The sequence below is a fragment of the Calidris pugnax genome, unplaced genomic scaffold, assembly GCF_001431845.1.
Source record: "Calidris pugnax isolate Ruff unplaced genomic scaffold, ASM143184v1 scaffold463, whole genome shotgun sequence".
NCBI lineage: Eukaryota > Metazoa > Chordata > Aves > Charadriiformes > Scolopacidae > Calidris > Calidris pugnax.
The window spans coordinates 321,043-343,511 of record NW_015091252.1 but is presented as its reverse complement, the minus strand read 5'-3'; the positions used below and the strand labels follow the sequence as shown (position 1 = coordinate 343,511).

At 51.1% G+C, this 22,469-nt stretch overlaps 1 protein-coding gene across 1 annotated transcript in view; it reads left to right on the top strand.

Annotated features, from left to right (window-relative positions):
- Window positions 1-22,469, top strand: part of NTN1 (netrin 1) — a 109,247-nt gene that overhangs the window by 61,834 nt on the left and 24,944 nt on the right. Inside the window, exons 3-4 of the mRNA XM_014960114.1 lie at window positions 12,769-12,918; window positions 15,957-16,010. Of these exons, the coding sequence (XP_014815600.1) occupies window positions 12,769-12,918; window positions 15,957-16,010 (204 nt within the window). The remainder of the gene's footprint in view (window positions 1-12,768; window positions 12,919-15,956; window positions 16,011-22,469) is intronic.

The following is a 22,469-nucleotide window of genomic DNA, read 5'->3' as shown; positions in this document are numbered from 1 at the left end:
TCGCCTGCATCTCGCCCGGGTCCCATTTTGCGGCGTGTAGGCAGAGCTGGAGATTTGGAAGAAGAAGGGTTGTGTGGTGGTGGGGTTGGTTTTTTCTTCCTCTTTTTTTTTTTTTTTTGGTTTTTTTTTTTTTTTTTGTGAGAACACGAAGAGCTCCCAAAGCGCTGAAGCCTTGCTTCTCATTCCTTCTGCTTTCCCTCTGCTCCAAATGGTGTTGCAAGGGAAATTCCACATCTGGGTCCTGCAAACCTCCGTCCGTTCCGCTTTGTCCTGGGACGCCGTAAATCAGGGCCCTGGTGTTAGTTCTTTTGATTAAATTCACTCCTGATATTTGCCAGATTATTGGCACTAATGTAATTCTATTGGAGCAGAGACTCTGCAGAATTTCATAGCCTGGCCGTAAAACAGCTCTGCACTTCAGGGAAAGGATTTACACACTTTTTGATGAAAAGATGACAAATGATACGCGTTACGAATGCACTTGTGCTGAGGCTGCCAGTGTAAACCCCTCACGGAGGGGCAGGGTTTGGCACCTGGAGAAGTCACATTCATTAGGACTCAATGGCTTGGTAAAAAAATGGGATGGCCTGCCTCCCCCATGCCCACGCCGAGCCTGGCAGAGTTTTCCATCTGCATGGGAGGATTATTTAATGGCTTGTGCCAAAAAAAAAAGCACTCCCAGCCTACCTGCCCATCCTGGCTTGTACCTGCAAAGGCCCAAAGCTTTGACATTCGCTTTTTGGAGACAGTTTGGGTTCAAACAGAGAGAGGGTGAGAACCATCCCCCTGGGCTCAGCCTCCCATCCTTGATTTCATGGGTGCAGATGCAGGTTTTCTTCCCACCCAGCTGCAGGCATTTAAGGAGGGGGGGACAACTAAGAAAGCTGAGCCCCTTTGGCTCCCTGTGCTGCCTGGAGAGGAGAGCAGAGCCCCTGGTGACAGGGACAGTGGGACGAGCCCCCCGTCTCTCTCCACTGACTATAGAGGGAGCTGCATGACCAGCTTAGAGCAGAGAGTTCATTTCCACAAGGCTGAAGACAGGGGAGATGTAACCTTTTCCTGCTGCCTGGACCCCCACTGAGAAGTTGGGGTGCAGGAGGCAATCGGGGCAAAGTCCAGGTTAGATGGCAGAGGCTGAGGACAGGCTCACTGCCACCAGTGTACTGGTGTCCCACTGTTGGTGTCCCACAGGCCGTGTCCTGGTGTAGGACAGGAAGATCAGCTTGTCCATGGTGCATCTCTGCAGGTTTTGGTTGTGGTCAGCATCCCTCCAGCCTCAGAATGTCCCCTGCCACCACGGTCCCCAGTCCACATCTAGGTTGGGGGTAGGCAAACTTCCAGCTAACGCGTCCCAAAGACATCGGGATAGCCTGGCTGAAACCCCTACACCAGGGCTCCCTGGGACAACAGGGCCAGCAGTGGTGGCTCATGGCAGGGCTTCTGTCCCCAGCCTTTCCTTATCTGCAGTGAGTACCAGCTCCCACAGGCTCCTGCCCATCACTACATGGACACCATCTCTGCAGGAGATTGATCCTCGGTGTCCACTTTAGAAGGAGGTGAAGTGCATCCTAAGAGAAATGCTTCTGTCCCCAGAACAACCTCATTTTGACGCCCATCTCAAGTCCAGCTCATTTGTGGTTTCACAAGACAAAGTCCAAAACAATACTTTCTATGAATTCCCATCAGGGAGTTGGCCTTAATTATCAAACTTCCTTCCCTTCCTTTTCTCTTTTTCCGCCTCTTTGAAGACCAGCTGGAGCTACCCTTTAGACGAGAGATGAGCCAACTCATAGTGCTGGCAGGGCTTGGATCGAGTTCTTGTGTCAAGGCTTGGTCACCTCTGAGAAATCACATCACTGGAGAAAGTCCAGACTTTCAAGGCATCGAGCTTCCAAACACAGACTTTGTTTTCTCCACGGGGCATGTTCTTCCACTACTGTGAGAACAGTTTTCTAGCTGTATTTCTATATGGCATGTTAGTGGCTATGCCTCAGTCACCCCCTTCCCCAAGGCCCCATAATTCTTTATATCGATATTATTCCAAGTTCTGCGCATTGATTTATAGATTCTACATCTAAAACTTGTCATCAGCAACCCCCAGGCTGGTTGGAGAAAATTTATAGAAATGCAGCTTTAAGCTGTCCCATGCACGTGTGTCCTGGGACAGCACAGGAGGCTTGAGTGCCACTGCCACCAAGTGCCACCCCTTCCATGGCACCTCCAGGTCCCAGGGCAGAGCTGCACCATTCACTTGGGCTGGAAAGGTCCCAAAGGAAAGAAGGGACTTGATTGTTACAGAAACTCTTAAACTGCTTTGAATTTATAGTGTGAAAACATGGAAAAGGAGTGATTTTTTGTCTTAACAAAGACTTGAGCTAAAGGCAGGACAGCTATCTAACCATGGTAGCTTTTAAACATCCATTATTTTAATGACATATGAGCTGCTACATCAAATTAAGCAGCTGCTTCTGTGTGACCAGGAACGGGAAGGGTTTGCTGCATGGCAGCAGTGGAATATTCTGTGGAAAACCCAGCGATTGAGACACTTTCTAATTGTTTCAAGCCAGACGGGTCTTCCAGTTTCATGTTTGCAGGAACTGGTGATCTAAAATGATCATACTTTTTACTCCTCCATGTGTCTGCCCCTAGAAGTGCTCCAGTATTGGGGCTGGTTCTCCATTTTCATGCAAATTAAGTGGGACCAGGGTAAAATCCTGCTGTTTGGTCTTCCCAGAAACCCATCACTGACTTTCTCCTCTCTCTGGCTTATGATCAGGGCCACCTTCTGCAACACAGCAACATTTAAACAGATATTATCTTTCATTTTTAAAATAGCTTTCAAATATTTTAGGTAGTCTGGGATCAAAACCTGGATGCTCAGAGAGAGCACAGAGGACGGTAGGAGACCCCCCCCACAGGGGCTTCCAGAGCACCAAGGGGCATTGCCATAGGCAGGGAGGCTCTGCTGTCCACATCCTGGTTGAAGTGTACGTGCTGGGGGTCTCTGCTCTGCTACAGTCTCCAGAAGTTGGCTTAGAAGGACATTAACCAAAAAAGAAAATTAAAAAAAGGAAAGGGGAAAAAAAGAAGAAAGCGATAGAGGTTTGTCTGTGCCTGGTGATAAGATCAGAGCAAAATCACCTCCATGCCAAAAATTTCCCTAAGCCGCAGCTGTCTTCAAGCTCCACTGAAGTCAATAATTTCACATATTGCTCCCACTCAAGCACATTTTTCTGCACAAGGAGACTCCTCTGGAAGCCAGGACTCCTGGGGCCACTGGGCTGGGCAGAGCCTGGGCACCCCAGTCCAACAACAGTGCCCAGGAAGGGGGGCTGCTTCTCATCCTGAGCCCCCCGTTCTCCAAAAAGCCACATTGGCACCTCCAGAACCCTTTTCGGCAAAGCTCTTCTAGGAGCATCTTTTGGACTTTGCTGAAGAGGTAGAGACTAAGTCGCACTTAAAGGCAAATTTGAAACAGACCAGGTTTAGGGAAGGGGAGGTGCGGAAAGGGATTTTGATGTATCTTCAGACAGGCTGGGAAGGCATCTGGATGTAAACAAGGCAGCATCTCACCGGGCAGGGGTCTGACGTGCAGCACAAACCCCAGAGCATGGCTCTGCCATGTCCTCCTAGTGTCCCCAGCCCAGCCAAGAGCACTCGTCCCATGGAGATGCCCCCAGGGCTCTGGCGATGCCCCATGTGTCCCACTTCCACGGATGCTTCTCCCACAAAAGCACCCACCAGTTGCTTCTTCCACCCAAGTAAGTAGAACCAGGGCCCAAAACACCATCTCCCGGGAGAAGAACACTGCGTGACCTGGTTTGGAGGTGCGACAGGAGACCATCATCACTTCTAGCATAGGAGGAAAGAACAGCCCCAAGAATGGATGAGCTGAAAAAGCATGAAAAAAGCCTCCAGAATGGGTAAAAGCCGTGGCAGAAAATGCCAATTCTGTGTGGGGCTTGTAGAGGCTGGGGCGAGATGCTTTGCTGACTCCGGGGAACCAAGACATGTAATGGATGCTCGACCAAATATCCTCTGAAGGACCTTGAGCTCTCCATTGCAGCCTAGAAACCTTTCCCCCGGCCCCTCAGAGGGGAGATACAGCTCACAGCTGAGTCCCAAGTCTGTGTCATACATTTGGATGTTCTAGATTATTAGGAAAATTTAGACAGTGTCAATTCCCTGACAGGAGCTCTGCCTGTCTGAAAAATCACACCCTTGCAATGATGGTGCCTGAGAGGAGTTTATTGGCTGAATTTGGGCCCGACTACCTTCAAAACTGTGGTTTGGGTTTGGTTTTGCAGCAGAAATACTTCCATAAGCAATCTCGAAGGGCAGGTTTGGACTGTGGTTTTTCAGCGGTGGCAGGGTGCGACACAATAGAGGAGAATTTGCACCCCATTAGAAAAAAAAAAAGGACTAAAATTCAGTTCTCCATCACAAGACTAAGAACAGAAGTTGCTAAATTCATTTGTATAGCCAGACTTCTGCATATCTCTGAGGCAGAGGCAAGAAAAAGAATAGTATGTCTCCTCTGTAAATATTTTCAAACTGTTGAGATAATTCCGTGATTTAGTTTTTGGGAGTGAAGAATCCTCCAGGCTCTCAGGTCCTGAACATTGAAACAAAGTTCAGTGCCCTTCACCCCTGTGCCCTCTTCTGATTTTAAATGTACTAAAATGAAAATACTTTTTTTTCTCACAGAAAAAGATGTATTTTCTATTTCAATGCACTTCTCAGAGCATCACAACTCAGTGGCCTGGATTTGTGCCCCTGGAGCTCTTACTGCCATTTTTTCGTGGGCACATGGGGTCCTGGGGGGGGTTCTCCCCACTGTGGATGCTTTAGGGTCTAAGAAGGGATCCCCCTCCGCTGAGCTTTTTCTAGGGTTTCTCTCCCATCTACCCAGCTGCCTCATTTTGTGTAGCTTGTGGCAACCTCATTATCTCTGAGACTTCTGCTGCGCTGCCAGATTTGATTGAAATATTATTAGTGGGAGAATATGCTTGTAGGAACCTCATTTCCTCAGGAGCCAGGCTAAAAACCCATCAGGAGGAGAAAATGTTTGCCTTTTTTTTTCCCTTCAAGAACAGTATTTTCCTACCCACTCTTTCTCATGTGCTGTCTCCCATGAGAGCAGTTTGAGCCTTATTTTGCTTTCGAGCTGTGAGGACACCCTACCCAGGGACTGTCCCCCGTTCAGCCTGGCCAGAGCTGACCCTGGGGGTCTTTACCTTGTCATTTTTGATGGAAAAATAAAAGGGGTGACATCCTGCAGGACAAAACCCCAGCCCTGCTGGCAAAGCAGGGAGAAGGAGGCACCAGAGCCTCATCCCTGGGTGTCTCAGCATCCCCACCGCTCTCCCTGCCAGCTTCTCCAGCTCTGCTGCAACCACCCAAAAGGTGGAGCTCCCAGGCGACGGGGGAAATTGTTAACAATTTTTTAACAGGAGGATTTTCGAGCTTTTTGGAAAGTGCTGCCATAATTGTCTTATTGTCTGTATCACTAATGCCTGTCCATAATGCGCCTGCCCAAAAAGTGGATTTATTACCGTGGTTCAAAGCCCCCTCTGGATTAGCAGCGACTCTTGCTCAGTGGAGGCTTTGTGGGCCCTGTCTGTTACTTGTTATGGAGAAGACAAAGACAAGGTCTAATCTGTGAAATTTGGCCCAAACTACAGGGCACCAAAGCCCTTGGCTTCCCTGAGTGCCAGTTCAGGAGGAAGAAATGGGAGAGCCCTGGGAAGTGGCGCAGGAGAAGGCACACTGTGAAACACCAAGAGATTATTTGGCTTTGCCTGATAAAAGGGGGAATTCATTTTCTGCTGGCAAGAAACTTTTAAATCTCCAGGAGAATGTGCTGAGGGACTTTGTGCATGAACATGATCCTTTGGAGAACTAAATCCAGTTCACAATATCACAGACAAGCTGACGATCTCACTGCAAAGCAGTTAACAGTTAATATTTAAAGCCATTATTAGTATTCAGAGTTAACACAGAGAGGTTTCAATCTCTGCTTCTGGTTAGCAAGCTAGCTGAAGCCAGACTGGGTGGGGGCACACTTAAATACCACAGTTTCTGTTTCCTGTGACATAAATCTGTGGGATTTACAGGACGTGCCTCCCGTGGTGGAGGTACTCTGTCATTCAGTATGGTCATAGAATGGTTCAGGTTGGAAGGGACCTTAAAGATCATCGAGTTTCACTCCCCTGCCCTGGGCAGGGACATGTCCCACCACACCAGGTTACTCAAAGCCTCATCCAACCTGGTCTTGTCCCTAGAGCCAGCAGAAACCTCTCCACATGGCTCAGGTGCACAGATACCAGGTCAGAACTCTCCTTGCCCACGGACAAACAGCCAGGGTAGGTCCCCCAAAGGAAGGAGCACTTCTTGGTGTTGAATTGTTTCTCCAAAGGCAGGAGCCAAAGCAAACCTGCTAAAAAAAACCCTGCCCAGGTCATGGTCTTTGGGACAGCTCCAAGACTGGGGTCACCTTCGAGATGGATTACAGCCACTGGGGGACAACTGGGCTGACCCCAGTTTCCCACACTGTGCGTTCCCCAGCCAGATGTGTTCACTGGAACCAGGATTTAAAGTACCCGAGTTACCAAAGAGAGGGGAGCAGGAAAAAAAATAACTACAGCTACAAAAAAGTTTGCCTAAGTAATAATATCTGAACCCTGCTTCTAAATACTAAAACATGAGACTAAGGGAAATACGTTCACTGCATCAGGGTGATGTGGGCTGTTGTTGAAGCAACAGGCAAATTTAAATTGAGGTGTTTTGACGTTTTGCTGTTTAAAATACTGTTGGAATCAAAGTGTCTACACACCAAGCTTGATTTTGGTGCGTTTTTTTTTCCAGTAAGAAACCTTCTGTAGCTACATTTTTTACTCCTGTTGGAGTCTTTGGAGGAAAGCAAGCCAGCAACCGAAGGGAGCCAATTTTGGCCACGATTCTGGAAAAGCATTTAAAAGCATGGTTAAATATAAATGCGTACCTGAGGCACACTAGCTATGTGGGACTTAGACTCATACTTAAAACTGAGCTTGGTTTCTTTCTTCAGGAACCTGCATCAATGACTATTGCAAATTAAGGTGGTTTTTTCCAGCATTGCTGTTTTACTGCTTAGTGCATGGCATAAGGCAAAGTGATTATGCTTTGGGCTTTTAAATCTGGAAGATCCGTGACCCGTGTTATCACTGCAGGTACAGGAGATCTGGACACCCTGTGAAATCAACCCTTTCTCTGTTGTTCAGTCAAATGGCTTTTTCATCATTCTGAAAACCTTCCCCAAGAAAGAGCTTCCCCCCCCAAACAGGAAGATGTTAATTCTCCAAAAGCGCAGGTCCTTTCAGCTACCTTCTCAAAAACCGTCACACTTGAAGAGAGCTAAGCCTGGAGATTTATCCCTCTGTTTACCTTTCAACACACGTGTGTGTGGGGTTGAAGATTAGCAGCTGGGAATGCCTCCCACCAAAATTCAGGCGTGGAAAAATATTTGCATTTTTGTCATGCTATTTGTCAGCCTTCGGTGGGCCGGAGACGTCCCAGCAAGTTCAACCACTTTCCCGGGGCATTTTGCACCCTTTTGTGCATGGTCCTAAGATTTGCTTTCAGGTATTTCTCCATCCCAAACCGGCCAAATCTCAGCCTGAAGCCCAGAGATGAGGCTTGGCCCCACGCTCGAGCGGACCGTAGTCTGCCTCAGCAGATTCGTGCATATAATAGTGGCTTGTGTTGGAAGCTTCGGAGAGAGATATAAAACTCTATGACAGACAGTTTTGCAACAGCATGCCCCCAGGGGAAATCTCTTCCAAACTGCAGGCAGTTAGTAGCTGGCTTGGAGTGCTTATATCCGTATATATATTAATCCCAGCTAATGTAACTACAGATGTTCTCATTCACAGGCCTATCTAATCCTGTTGGGCCTTTGCCATGGTGTCTCGTAGCATGAGTTCTACGAGTTAATTACGTGCAGTGCAAAGAAGCATTTCCTTTTATCGCTGAAAAAGGTTGCCTTTTGAAGGTGCTGAATGTCCCTTTGTCCCTGTGTTTTAAGGAGCAGTGGAGAGGAGCACCTGTCTGACCTTCCCGGTGCTCCGCGTTACTTGGCACCCCTCCACCGTCTCTTGGCAAAGGCCTCTCTAATCTTTTCCGTCGCCCTCAGATGGGTGCCTCTCCACGCCTTTCACTCCGGTTTCCCAGCTGAGGACGTCCTATTGATTTCTATGGTGTCATGATATTATATCGAGTGATGCTCTCCTACCCCCCTTTTCATAACACAACCTACCATCTTGTTGCTCTTCTGAGCTGCGTCGCAATCAGCCAGATGTTTCATTGACTCCCAGATCTTTTTCTGGAGTGGTTGTGGTTAATTGGGACCCTTCAGCCTGTATGAACCATCCTGTTCCCCCCTTCCAATTACGCATCCTTCCGTGCACTGGTTTTTGTCTGCCACCTCCTCACCCACTTTGGGTCGCTCTCACGGAAGACCTACATGGTCTCCTCACCTCTGGACTAGTCAAGCTGAAGGTGGTCATCTAGACATGCCGTTAGCTCCCTGCTTTCCAGGTCCTGGCTATTATATAAGGAAAAAATCAGCTTTTGGGGGCAGAGGCATCCCCATTGCTATCCTCATTCCCCATTAAAGCCTTGCCATATATTCCTGCTCCTTGTGTTCTCCTCCCCAGCCAGCTTTTTCAGCAGGAAATAACTTCATTTTGCACTAGTAATTCCTGGTCATCTCTGCCACAGACACTCATCAAAGATTTTTCTTAAAGACTTTCTGAAAGAGCTAAATCCTCCCAGTTATTTCCCTTCCCCCTGGTGCTGTGTGAACTAACAGACTCAAGACACATCGTTTTCTTGCACCAACATCATTCCTGGTTACTCCTCTCGCATCTCTCTCACTGCACCATTGCACCCTTCTCTGTGAGGTGACCCTTCTAAGCAGGGCATGAGAATACAGAGGATAAATTAGCTTGTTATCCCCCTTATTATCCCTAAGAATGTCCCAGGCACCTTCTTTTCCTGATGGGTGAGGTTTTCTCAGCTCTGGTGCCAGCGAGAGGGCTGCTGATGTTCCGCATCGCTGTAGGTGACCGACAAATGCTCTCACCCAGGGAAGTCCGGGCATGAAGACATGTTTTGTGAATCAAAAGGTTCCTATCAGAAGGGCAGCGAGGATGCCAAAGGGGTGTTTGCACAATCACACCCCCATTGCGACTTGAGAGCAGACTCTTCCCTCAATTCGGCGTTACAACCCAAAGGAATTTGAACTGTGCTGGAAAAAAACAGCATTAACCACCAGCAGCCCAGTTACTCCATGACTGGGGATGGAGAAGAGCCGGGAATCGCCGGCTGCAAGTGTTTGCCCTGGCCAGAGAACTGCAAATTGCTGTTAATTGCTCCTAATTGCTGGCACTGGTTCAGTTCCTCTGGGACAGGGACGGCAAATGTACATCTGCAGACACTGCTCCCACCACCTCCTGCCTCCCCGCACCAGGAGGGTCAAGTTGCTGCTGATTCGGAGAGTTTTCTGGAAGACTGAAAAGTCAAAGCAAGGTCAGGCGTTCAAGGAGCAGGAGTGGTGCTGCCCAAGGCCATTGTCCCCAAGCCACAGGGTGCTGTGCTGACACGGAGAGCTGGGGACACAGTGGCAGGAGGCACATCTCTGCACCCAGAGAGGATTTACCCCAGGGAGCGTCAAGGTGATCAGCAATCACCTGGCACCTCCTGCCTCCCCGCACCAGGAGGGTCAAGTTGCTGCTGATTCGGAGAGTTTTCTGGAAGACTGAAAAGTCAAAGCAAGGTCAGGCGTTCAAGGAGCAGGAGTGGTGCTGCCCAAGGCCATTGTCCCCAAGCCACAGGGTGCTGTGCTGACACGGAGAGCTGGGGACACAGTGGCAGGAGGCACATCTCTGCACCCAGAGAGGAATCATAGAAGGGAGCGTCAAGGTGATCAGCAATCACCTGGGGGTTTCTGCTGGTGAGGTCCTCGTGAGGGCCGGTGATTCCCACCTCCTCTGCCACTTGTCTACTCAGTACCCTTGGGCACATCACACGTGCCCATGGGGACACGGATAACCCCTGTGCTGCAGAGCCCTTCCAGGAGCCCAGCCTGGGGAGGGAGTAGACAACGTCAGACAGATACGGCTGTAAAAATAACCCCGGCAGCTTTGGACAAGCTGTGCCGAGGCATTACCTCATGAGGGAAGGAAGCAGCAGCAGCAGCATCGCTATTTATTTATGTGGTGTCCAAAAGAGCGCTCTGTGCTCTGCAGCCCATCCTCCAAGAGCCTGATTCTGTAAATCTTACTCATCACGAAGGCTTTTTTTTTCATTTTTTTTTCCCCTCTTTTTTTTTTTTAATTTTTTTTTGTTTGTATTCTCCCCCTTCTCTTTTTCCCCTCTTTTTTTTTTTAAATTTTTTTTTGTTTGTTTTCTCCCGTCTGAGCGGTCCCACTGAAATCAGCGCGACGCGTTCGCGTGGGGGGAGGATTACTCACAGGCTGGGGGTTTGCAGGCCATGCCTGAAACCAGCACACACAGCCCCAGAGGGGATGCCTGAAACATGAGGCATGTTCCTCCCCATCCTCCTGCCCTTTGCCTCTTCTTGTGTAACCCTTCCCCGATTCGCTTCTTTTCCTATTAACTCCTGCCTCTCTGCTCTTCTTTAACTCTCTTCCTTCTTCAGGCTCTTCCTTTAATGCGTTTTCATTTCCTCTCCCCCAGCAATACTGAAGCCAACCCTTGGGGCTGCAGCGAGCGGTTTTCCCACCTCAACGTTGCTCATCACCAGCCTCGCTGATTTAATGTTAAAACTCACTTTTCCAATAGGAATGGGGTTTTATAGAAAAGCAATTTTTCTGCTACCGGCATGTTTGCAAGTGGCTGGTTCCTAGAGGCAGCTCAAAGCAGTGAGAGCGGGGAGAGTAGGACTTTTAATAAAAAAAAACCAAATCAGAAGTGTTGGGGAAGGAGCAGAAAAGAAGCAAAAGCTTTGTTGTTGGTTTTTTTCACCTTCCCATATGAAAAATAATTAGTTTTTGGCAAGGCTCTGTCTCTTCCCATCCACTGCTTGTGGAGGCAGGGGATGGTGGGTTTGCTTGTGCTTTGGGGTGGGATGCCCCACACAGGTAAAAGGGGACATCCCAGTGCAGGGGTGGCTCCAGGCATCACTCAGACCCCACTGGGAGGGGGGCTGCCCAGTGACCACAATGGTCAAACTGAGGACTGCTGGTGCAGGGAGCAGGATGGTGCTGGGGCGGGTTGGAGGGAGGCTTTGGCCAAACACCAAAACCTGGAAACCCAACACAAATGAACACGGGATGGGGTGTGTCTTCCTCAAATGAGGTGGATTTAGGGTGTCTCAGAGCCAGGGGGTGCCAAATGAACCAAGAAGCATCGTAGGGTCCAGCACAAACCCTCCTGGGAAGGTGATACACTCAACTGGGGGGATTTGGGGGTATTTGAAAGCCAATCCCAGCCACTGGGGCCCGTGAAGATGCTTGTGCTGGTCCTGACCCACAGACAGGTTTTAGGTAGTGGGGCAGGTTTTCCCCAAAACCCTCTTTCTGGCAGGCAGCTCCGCCGAGGGGCAGAAGGAGAGCAGGATCCCCAGGGAGGGGTTTGGCTGGCTCCTTCCCGAGGATGCTGCCCAAGAAAAGGGAAGCTTTCCTGCCTTTCCCTGCCACCGCTCAGCAGGGGCAGACCACAGTCTGGCACGGCGCTTGCAGCTCTTAGAAATCAGGGCTGTTAACAAATGTGCGAGGCCATAATCCTTTTGGAGCAGTGATGATAACAAGCCCCAAAGCTTTTTTTTTTTTTTTTTTCTTTTTTTTTTTTTTTTTTAACAAACAGCTGCGCCGGTAAGTCCCACTGTGGGAAATGAGATGGTGAATGATTTCAAGTGCAGTATTTACATCCCCTGCCAAACCCTTCACATCTGCCCGGCTCTGCCGTCAAGCCTCCATCCATCTGGCCGGGAACAGCAGGTCCTCCAGCCTGCCTGCATCCCACAAGGGCATTTCCTTCCTGCGCCCGCAGTGCCAGCTGCCAGGGATGCTGCTCAGCAGGGAAGGGCTGGGGCGAAAGCAAAAGCACTGAACGGAAGGTGTTGGATTGTTGGTTTTTTTTTTTTCCCTCTAACGCACGTGAAATGAATTCCCAATGTCTCTGAAAGCAATTGCTTCCTGCCTGAAAGGGTGATGAAATGCTCCCTTGATTTTTTATTACCTGTTCCTTACAGCCCCGGCGCTGCTCCAGGGAGGGTTGAAGGCGGCCGGGGTGGGTGCTGCAGCTCCCGGGGTCACTCCAGAGGTGCTGCTTTTCCTGTTCCCCTCTTCTTCAGCTCCTGCAAACCCTTCCTTGACCACAGAGTCTGTGGGAGGAGGTGGTTGCAGTGTTCCTCGAGCAGGGTCCTGCCTCCCTGGGTCTGCAGAGCAAAGAGCACTCTGCCCTAGGGGGGATGTCCCAGCTGCAGCCCCGTCTCCGCAGCAGGACCTGCTGTGTCTGGGGCATCCCCTTCCCACTGCCATGCCCTCTGAGCCCATGTCACGGCCACATGCACCCCCTCTGCCACCTCTATTTCAGGTCGGTGCAGTGGCTGGATGGGACGTTTGTTGGAGGTCCAGCACCAGCTGTGGAGAAGGTGGAGCCGGTGCCCCAAGAGCTGCCAGCAGCTCACTCCGCTCCCCGCCGACCCCTCCTGTGCCCCTTCCCCTCTCCCCCTGACCTTCTTGTTGTGTGTTCCCCCCACAGAGTGTGATTGCCATCCCGTGGGCGCCGCCGGCCAAACCTGTAACCAAACCACAGGCCAATGTCCCTGTAAGGACGGTGTCACCGGCATCACGTGCAATCGATGCGCCAAAGGCTACCAGCAAAGTCGGTCTCCCATTGCCCCCTGCATAAGTAGGTGGATCGCTCTTTTGATGTCTGTAGATTAGAAATATTAACCTTTTAAACCCCTAGGAGCCATTGCCCAGTTTGGGCGGCTACTAACCCCACCACATACGTGCCAACGGGCAGTGCTTGTGGGATGGAGCTGCCCGGGTACCCCTGCCAGCTGCACTGCCCGCTGTAGGGCATTCAGTCCAAAATTCATCCCTACCTTCCAAGTAACTCATCTGCCAAGTTGGGTAGGTTGTGTGAGTGCATCCAGAACCCAATTTGTTGGTAACTGGATTTTGCTCCACAGAGCCAAGGTGCCCCAAAAGCATATTTACTTTGAGGCACCAGATCAGGTCTGGATGCTAAGGTAAATGACTTCAATAGATTTTTTCTCTCCAAAATCAGGCTGTGCTGCACTGGCACAGAGACCAAATCAGAGGTTTGATGAAGCTGCCATCACAGTAAAGCAGCTGATAGCCCCTGGATGGCTAAAGGGGATCTTACACTCACACAACCCACCCAGAAATGTGGCCTGGTTTACCATTTGCTTCCTTGGGTTTGCGTTTCAGTTTGCTTTCCCAAGGCTGCTCCCATCCTCTGCTCTTCAAATAACAGCAGCAAGCACCAGGTATGGCTCCCGAAGTCTCTCCCATGCAGAATTTGGACTCCATGTTAAAGGTCCCTTCCAACCGAGATGATTCTATGACTCTGTGATTTCCTCTGCAAACACCCCCGTCCCCACGCAGTCCCTGTGAGCACTCACTGCCCAGGCAGGACACGCTTTGGCTTCCCACTGCCCCCTGATGCTTTTGCTGCTGTTGGCTCATCCAGTAGCTCGTGCACTTTGAGACAGACATCTCCACATGCCCCTAACGAAACCAAGCATCAAAATTATGGTGTGTGGAACAGGATGGGAAAGAGGTGCTGCTCTCCTCGAGCTTGACTCCCTGATGCTAAAAGCAGGGGGGAGGGGAAAGCCCAATGGGAAAAGAAAAGCGAAGGTTGAAAGAATCAAGTCTTTGTCAGGAACCCACAGTCTGCTCCTCCACTGGTCCCTCACAGCATCTGCCTCTCAGGACGGCCATTGCCAAGTTATGGGTCAGATACCCTTTCTCCACCTTCTCCTGCTAAAGAAAACATACATTCCAGGGTGGTTTTTGGTCACTTGAGATTCATGTTTCCCCGTGTCGCAATGGGACGGCAAGAGCTCAAAACCAGATGCTTGTTTCCCCAAGATGCTGCAGTCATGGCTCCGGTATGCCTTGCAGCAAATATGCGCAAAGGTTTATCATCATTCCCCAGGGCCATGGTAAATCAGAGGGTAAATTGTTCCTTGCATCACCTCCCTTGGGATTCATTGCACTAAATAAAGACAGACAGAGAATTTCAAAATTATCCAAGCAGGCGTTTGGAGCCAGTCTGTGCTCACACCAGCAGCTGAACCAGCCTTCTCAGGGTTGCCCTGCCATCCCCCAGCGACCCAGTCCCCGTGAGAGCCCCTCACCTCTCTGTCACAGAAAAACCCCTTTACAAGGGGCCACAATTTTGGGTTAAGACATTTTTTGAAGTAACTCTCTGGCCTGGCTACCAACACGCCGCGCAGTTGTTGGGGGTTCCATCTACACATACGATGCTAAAGCCATTAAAGCGAGGGTATGAGCAACTCACGATTCTCTCATCCTCAAAAAACCCAAACCAGCACATTTTCATCCTTGAAAAATGCCAGTCAGCATGTCCTACGTGTGGGGCGAATGTGGTTCCCGCATATTTTGTACATGTGTAGTGGAGGGCACTTGCTCTCCATCCCTGGAGAGGATCCACCTTGTCTGCAGGAGCACAGTTACTCTCTGGTTTACCACTGTTTATATTTTTTTTTGTCTCAAAGACTTATAGCAATGCAAAAAGACCACCTCGTGGGGAGCAAACAAGACACCAGTGGGCTGTGTCTGCACAAGGGTGGCCAACTCAAAAAAATCATCTGCACCCTTCTGAGCTGTGGTCACTGCAACACAGACAGACCCCAGCAAACCCTGCCTCTGTGGCCAGAAAGGTTCCTGAGCAAAGGAGGCAGATGCTGATCCCTGGTTTATGCCAAAATTCCACTTTCAAAATGGCCTGGTAGGGTGTTCCCCAGCCAGGATTCCCAAATTGCCTCACTGTGCCCCAAATGCACCAAAGATGTCAGCAATGAGAGCTGTGTATGTCCACCGGGGAAAGGACACAGTGGCACCAAAGCTGGGACCATATAATGTGCTCCACCTGCGGTCCATCCTTCTTCTCATCAATGAACACGGGCAGACTTGGGCATGAAGATCCAGAGCATTATGGGGTTTCAGCTACACATACAAAGCCGACCTCAAATCAAAACCAGGGACCATTCACTGGCACCAGATACGTTTGCATTTCCTTTAAATGTGGGAGGTAACACCCGTGTCCCAGCAGACAGAGGCCATCCTTGCATCCTGCCCCACACGACCGGAGCAGGATGCAGGCAGCGCTGCTGTATGGATGTAGGATGGAGACAGTGGGCGGAAGGGAGGGACAATCCAGGGACAGGGAGAGGCAGCAGTGGTCCCATTGCCCACCAGGGCCACACCTTCTGCACCTTCCAAGACCCTGCAGGAGCACCCCCACCCTGGGCGACCAACTGAGTCCTAGAATGGCAGGGGCTGTGTCTGGGCACCACAGTGACTGCTGGCTGTGGCACCCCATCAATTACCTGGCTGGCTGTAGCCTGTTTTCTGGAGCAACCTGGCATCATCAGACCATGCTGTTTCTCCCTTTAGCCACACGCCAAAATTTTTGGTTTAAAAAACCCCTTTCCCACGCCCTTCTGGGAGGCCCAGTTCCCCAGGGGGTATGGTCCTAGTGTGCTGGTTTCTGGGGCTCTTGCAAGGTTCCTTGCTGGAGGACATGGTTGGGAAACATCTCTTACTGGTAGACGTGGTTGGGAAGGGGAAATGTGGTGTGTGCAGGGGCCGGGCTCTCTGGGATCTGGAATAACCCCTTCTTCTTTTATCTCCTCTGCTTTCCTGCCTGATTTTCGCTGTCCTGCACAGAGATCCCTGCTGCCCCCCCCACCACTGCTGCCAGCAGCACGGAAGAGCCTGCAGGTATGTTGTCTCTTCTTTTAAAGTATCTAGATGGTAAAAGTCTTTCGAGCAATTGTCTGCTTAAGATAAAAAATGCATTCAACTAATACATTAATTCTGTTGCCTGTACTGAGACAAATGGATTCTTTTTATGGCCAAAACATCCAAGAGTTTGAAACGAGTGTACAGCATCCCAGGAGATGGGTTTTTTTGGGAGCACATGGGAGTGTAGAGAAGATGCAGAAAGATTTCTCCCAGAGGTGCTAAATCTGTAAGCACAGAGCGGTTATCCGAAGTGAGACCGATGCTTGATGGAAAAGAGGTAAGGACTCGAAATCGCTGATGGTTGATTATTAAAGTTCGGTGGTTACCTACTGAAGAGTCTGAAGAGGGTAAGAGAACAGCCCAGCTGGGTTTTTTCCTGGTGAAGGAGGACTGGAAAGCCAAAAATTCCCCAAAAGAGAATCACAGAATCATAGAATGGTTTGGGTTGGAAGGGACCTCAAAGATCATCGAGTTCCAACCCCCCTGCCCTGGGCAGGGACACCTCCCACCAGACCAGGTTGCTCAAGGCCACATCCAGCCTGGCCTTGAACTCTTCCAGGGATGGGGCAGCCACAACTTCCCTGGGCAACCTGTTCCAGTGTCTCACCACCCTCATAGTAAAAACCACCCTCATAGTAAAAAGAACAAAACATCTAACTGCTGCTTACTGCCACGTATGAGCATTTCCTTTTATTTGCTTAGATCTGTGTATTTTTTGTGCTAAATGATCTGAGGTGCTGCTGTGACCTGTGTACCTTAACAGCAACGTGTCTCACGTCCGGCTCTGTGGGCCCTTGGGGTGGGACATGGCTGTGGTTGGTGACACTGGTGGGGATGGTTGTGCTTGGAGTGTCTCAAGGCTGATGGCTGTGAGAGCAGGGGAAGTGTCATAACTTGGAGTGGGATGTCCTGCAGCAAGAGGTTCTGCAGTAAAAGGTGCTGCAGTCGTGGCTGCAGCCTGGGGACAGCAGCGTGGCCCCGATGGGCTTGGATCTCCATGTTTGTGCAAAATGCAATACAGAGGGTCATCCTGAGAAAGCTCTGGCACATCACACTGCGAGCGTCCTCCCGTTTGCCCTCTCTTCATCCGTGGCCAAACACAACCCGTGCCGTGCCCACCCACGGCTTGATGTGTCTCTTTGCATGCTCCACCTCTACCACCACAGCTCCACCAGCACCCCACCGTCCCCCCCTCCTGATTTACACCCCCAGAGGGATCCACACCCGCCCCGTCCATGTCACCAAGGGGCTTTCATGTCCCCATCTCCCTCAGGGTCAGCTGGGTGTGGGCAGAGGGTGACAGCAGGAGCCAGAGGGCCCCGGGAAAGGGTGACTTGTCCCATCCCTCTGCCTGCAGATTCCCAGGGTGTTTGAACAGCACCGCAGCTGTGACAGACACGGGGTGTAAAGGCTGTTTACTTTCGCCTCACCAGCGCAGGAGGGCTTATAAATTAAGGATTTTGTACTAAAAGTGATGGATGTCACCCTGAATTGAACTCGGAGGCAGGGCTGGCCCCATGGCAGGGCTTTTCTTGCAGGCGGCGGGTGTTGCTGTGTGCTCAGGAGCTCTTCCCGGGATGGGAAACTCAGGGAGCAAAGGGGCAAAGCCTTGGGTTCCCAGTGTCATGGGAAGGTGAAGCTCAGGGACAGGCACTCACACTAGGGACCTCCCAGCAAGAACCTGGTCCTCAGTGGGATCTCCTTTCCTTGGGCTGCTTCTTGCCAGGGGCCAGGGCACATCCCAACCAATGCAGCTGCTCCAACTCTTTCCTAAGGCAGGACCAGGCTCATGCTCAAGGCCAAGTTGCAGGGCACGGGGAGCATTTTGAGTGGGCAAATGATTGCTTTGTCCCCTCATCGTGGTGGGACACATCCCTTAGGTCAGCTTTGCATGCAGTCTGCCCTGCTGAGCCACCTACCAGCCTTGGAGCTGGCAGCAAGAGGTGACGCTTGAGCAGTGTTCCTGAGTTTGAACTGGCCACAGCCATCTCCCAATGCTGTTTTGCTACTGTTAGGAGCTAGTTTAACTGGAGACATGAGTCCATGAGGATTCATGAGTCCAAAAGGGCCTTTCTGAGGACATTCTCTATTTTTCACAGTCTTTTCCCTGCCAGTCCCCATGTCTTCTCGCATCTTCCCAGACCATGACCACGAGAGGGCTTGGAGGAAGCAGCACGTACCCACATCCATCAGCTGACATCCCCGATGAAAGGAAAGAGCTGCCAAAGCCCCTGCTGCCCCCACTGTTCAGGGGTGAGGGCTGGCTTGGGGGTGACACATCTCCCACCACCAGCATGTTCCACAGGGATACCAGCATGGAGTGGGAAACAGCTCCTTTCTGTGAACTCCCTGCACTGTCCTGGGAAAATGCCAACTGGGGCAGCTGCATTCGGCCATCCCAAATTCCACGTGCCACCTCGATTGGCCACAGCCCTCGTCAGTGCCCACCCTGAGCTGATGTGCTGTGGCACTGTGACACACGGTAGCCCTGGGCTGCGAGTCACAGCCACCAGCCGGGCACCAGGCACTGTGCTGGGTGGGATAGTGCTGGGATGTTTGCCCCTGTGGCCCCTCAGCTGGCCAGAGAGCAGCACCAGGGTGAGCACAACAAAGGCATAGAGCCTGCACAGGACCCTTGAGCAGGACAAGGGGATGTGGAGACTATTTTAGGCACTGAACGTGGACACTTTGGTGAAGAGCAGGTCCCTCTGGAACCAGTGGGGAGAGAGAGGTGCTCCCTGCTTGGGTCCTGATGGGGATGGCTGTAGGGATCAGAGATGCGTTGGTCAGGACCTGCCCCTCCTTTGACCAAGGCTTTGGGTAGGTGTCTGCAGCACTTCCCAGCCTTGCTACAAAGGGACCATCTCACCCTGGAGCTCCTGGCAAGGTTGCAGCCTCCATTCCCAAGCACCTTCCCCCAACAGGGAAGGACCAAGTCCCATAACTCTACATCCTTGTCATGGAGAGGAGGGTTATTGAGGGATCTGCCCATCCCCAACTGTGTCTGCATAAAGTCTGTAACAGAGAACATCCCACCAGGGTTAGAGATCTCCCTTATGCAAAGGGATGCCTCGCTGGAGGCTGGGAGAGGGTTGTCCGTGGGCTGGGAGTGAGCTGGGCGTCCTGACAGCCTGCGAGCCATGAGAAATGACTCGAGAGAGTCTCTTGGACCCCTGCATTGCTGGAGGGCCAGATCTCCCTGCTCCTGCCCAGCAGGGCGACCGGGGACCAATCCATCTCACCAGGAGCCGCTCGCACCGCCTCCTCATGAAAGCCCAGCGGAGGTTGAGCCAAGCTGAGCAATCTGATGGGCCCGGCATCCCATCATAATTCTTCTCACAGTGATTTTTATTGGACTTTTTAAGCACTGTTTTGTCCAGGGAGCTTGAACCCCTCATATTTCATCCCTTCCCCTCAGCGGGGAGCGTCAAGCGGTCTCAAGTCTCGGCGTCTCTCAGCTCCCACCACCACCCTGTAGCATCCTGCTGAAATTCGTGGTGTTTTCTTGGCAAACGTTTAAACTGGTGCGTCTGCGAGCCCGAACTTCCATGAAATGAGAGCAAAAGGGTTACAGCGATGGGGAAAGAAATTAGTGGGAGACTGGGTGCAGCTAGCTCTGGGAGAGATGTTGCTTCATTTTCTTTGCTCGTAGCTGCACGGGAGAGAAAGCACCTTCCTTGCCAAGAGCTGTGTTGGTGTCACCACCGCTGTCAGTCAAGGAGGGGTAAATCTCAAAAGAGCATGGGCCAAAGCTGGCCTCAGTACAAGGGGTGGAACAATGTCGACCTTGGCATGGGGACCCCGCCTGGCTCCGCTTACTTCTCGGAGGTCCGAATCAATTTGGGGAAATGGTCCAAAACTGCATTGTTTAGATGAAATGCATTCATGCTCTCCCATGCCGGGAGGCTGGAGGATGAGGAAGGGGTGCTTCTCATTTTCATGGCCAGAGCTCTTGCTTCCACCCCATCCTTTCCTGGTCCCATTCAGAGATGCAGAAGAGACCACAGTGAAAGGGGGGGGGCGGAAATAATAACAGTGTGGGGAAAAGGTTTACAAACCTGCCAGTCAATCCTTGTCTTATCTGAATCGAATCCAGATTGGCTTGGAAATGATTATCTTAGGTAGATGATTTCAGCTCAGAGGCTTAAATAAAAACAGGTGATTGGATTGATACAACTTTGCATGGTTTTCCCCTGGAAACCCACTTCCGCAGTTTCAAAACCAGATCTGGACTTTCCCAGAGTCATTTGGGCTCAAGGTGTTGCCTGGGTGGGCCCTTTTGTTCCTGGCTGGTGATGAAGAGGCTGGATGTAAGTGCAGGAAAGGGGAAAAAAACCTCCACTCTTAGCAATCCCCAGGGTTCCCCGGGACGTGCAGGGACCCGAAGCAGCTCGGCTGCAGGTTGTGGCTTTCCCAGAGCAGGAGACAGCCCAGCACAGAGGTGGATGCACGCCGTGGTATGTGAGAATGAGTAATACCTTCCAGGAGCAGCTCGGAGAAGGGAGATGGGCAGTCAGGTCTCTGCTCTGGAGCAATCTGGAAGAGTCTCAAGGAAAAACAAACACCAAAAACCCCCAAAAACCACCACCAAAAAAAAAAAAAAAAAAACCCAAGCCCCACAGAAGAGCCTGCTTTAGAGAACTTTGGTAATACCAGCTTCTGCAATTTCTTGCTGCTTTGCACCCCCCCCAAAAAAAAAAAAAAAACCACCCCAGTCCCACAGGCTGTCTGAGCCTTTCAAGACTGTTCCTGCTTCTGTGTCTCACTTGGAAAAAAACACACGCAAAGGTTATGGCTTCAGTCCGGGAAAATAGAAACTTCATAGGAAATAGTAGAAAACATTCACTTGAAAATGTTCCTTCCCCTGGGGTAGAGTCTCCATCCACCTTGCATGGTGCCATCACGGTGCCGAGCCCCCACTGCCGTGTCATGCATTGTTGGGAGCATTTGGGACAATTCAATGCCCCCAGTTGTTCCCTGTGCACCCCATGGGTACGGGCACATGCACCCCACACCCCCACACAAGCCTTCCCCTGCAACCTCCATGGTGCTCTCTGGGCCCCCCACTGCCCCGTACCCATGTCCCACATTTGGGACCCCTCTGATGTCTCCCCATCCCATCCCACCCCCTGGCAGAGCCTTTCCAGGCTGCAGCTGACTCTTCACTACTTACAGGCTTGGACTTTGGGGTGAAATTTCTAAATTTGAGCCAGAATTTCCCACCAAGAGCCAGGGATGGGGAAAATTGGCCTCTCGGATGAGTTGGTGCTCCTGTCCCAACATCATTTGCTGGAGGTCAGAGTAGTCCTGCCCTAAAAAGTATTTGTTTTCCTTCTGCCTGAAGGCAAAAGGCTTTAATGACAGAATCACAGAATCACATGAGGTTGGAAGGGACCTCTGGAGACCATCTAGTCCAACCCCCTGCCAAAGCAGGTCCACCTAGAACAGGTTGCACAGGAACATGTCCAGGCAACCTGCTCTAGGTGGACCTGCTTTAATTTTTGCCTGCCCATGCCTAGATGAAATGGGGCAATACAAGGCCACCCTTGGAGAGTCCCCGCTCCCAGGTACACCCCACCAGCCTTTGGGCAATCACAGGGGCTGTGATTCACAGCAGGAATGGGGCTGGTCCATCCCACAGCAGAAGGCCAACATGCAGATCTCAGAAGGTGGCTCAAAGCTGAACATGCAGGAAGAGGCACCTGCAGGGTCCTTCAGGTCTGCAGCCACTGGCATTCACATCACTCCTGCAAAACTTCACCAGGAACTGTTAGAAGAAGAGTTAAAACACTTGCTCCCACCACAGCTATGGGAGCTGTGCTGGAATTTCATGGCTTGGGCAGCTGGGAACATCTCCTTATTTCCAACCTCCCGGGCAGCTTGTACCTATGCATCCCTGTGAGAATATGGTCTTTTCGGTTCCATGTCTCCAGTCCCAAGCAGAGGCTGTGGACCACTCTCCCGCCCTGCTCACAGTCACATAAGACTTGTGATCATCAACAGCTTCAAGGGAAAAGTGACATTAGGAAAGGATTAAATGTACCGTAGCTCCTTTTAATGAGCTGCAGCAGCTGGAAACAAGGAGTCAACATCATGTGAGCCTCCAGCTGTCTCCACAACATCTGTGAGGGGTGCGACGCTTGCTTGGAAAATCACAGCGTTGGGGACGGGCCGCTGGCATTGCGCAGCACCTCCGGTCAGGATGGGATACGGGGCCAAACTGCTGCTCTCAGATCCCTTCCCGAACGCTTATCTAAACCACTGGACCAGCTCCAGCCCAGGGTGAAGTCAGGGGCGAGTGTCTCCCCAGTGTTGGACCCACAGGGACAAATGCAATGGGTGCTCTTGTCTTGGCCAGTGAGAACCTGGCTCACCACTCTGTGCTTGGGCACATGCGTGTGAGCATTGTCTTGCGTGGGCTCTTGGAGGGCTGGA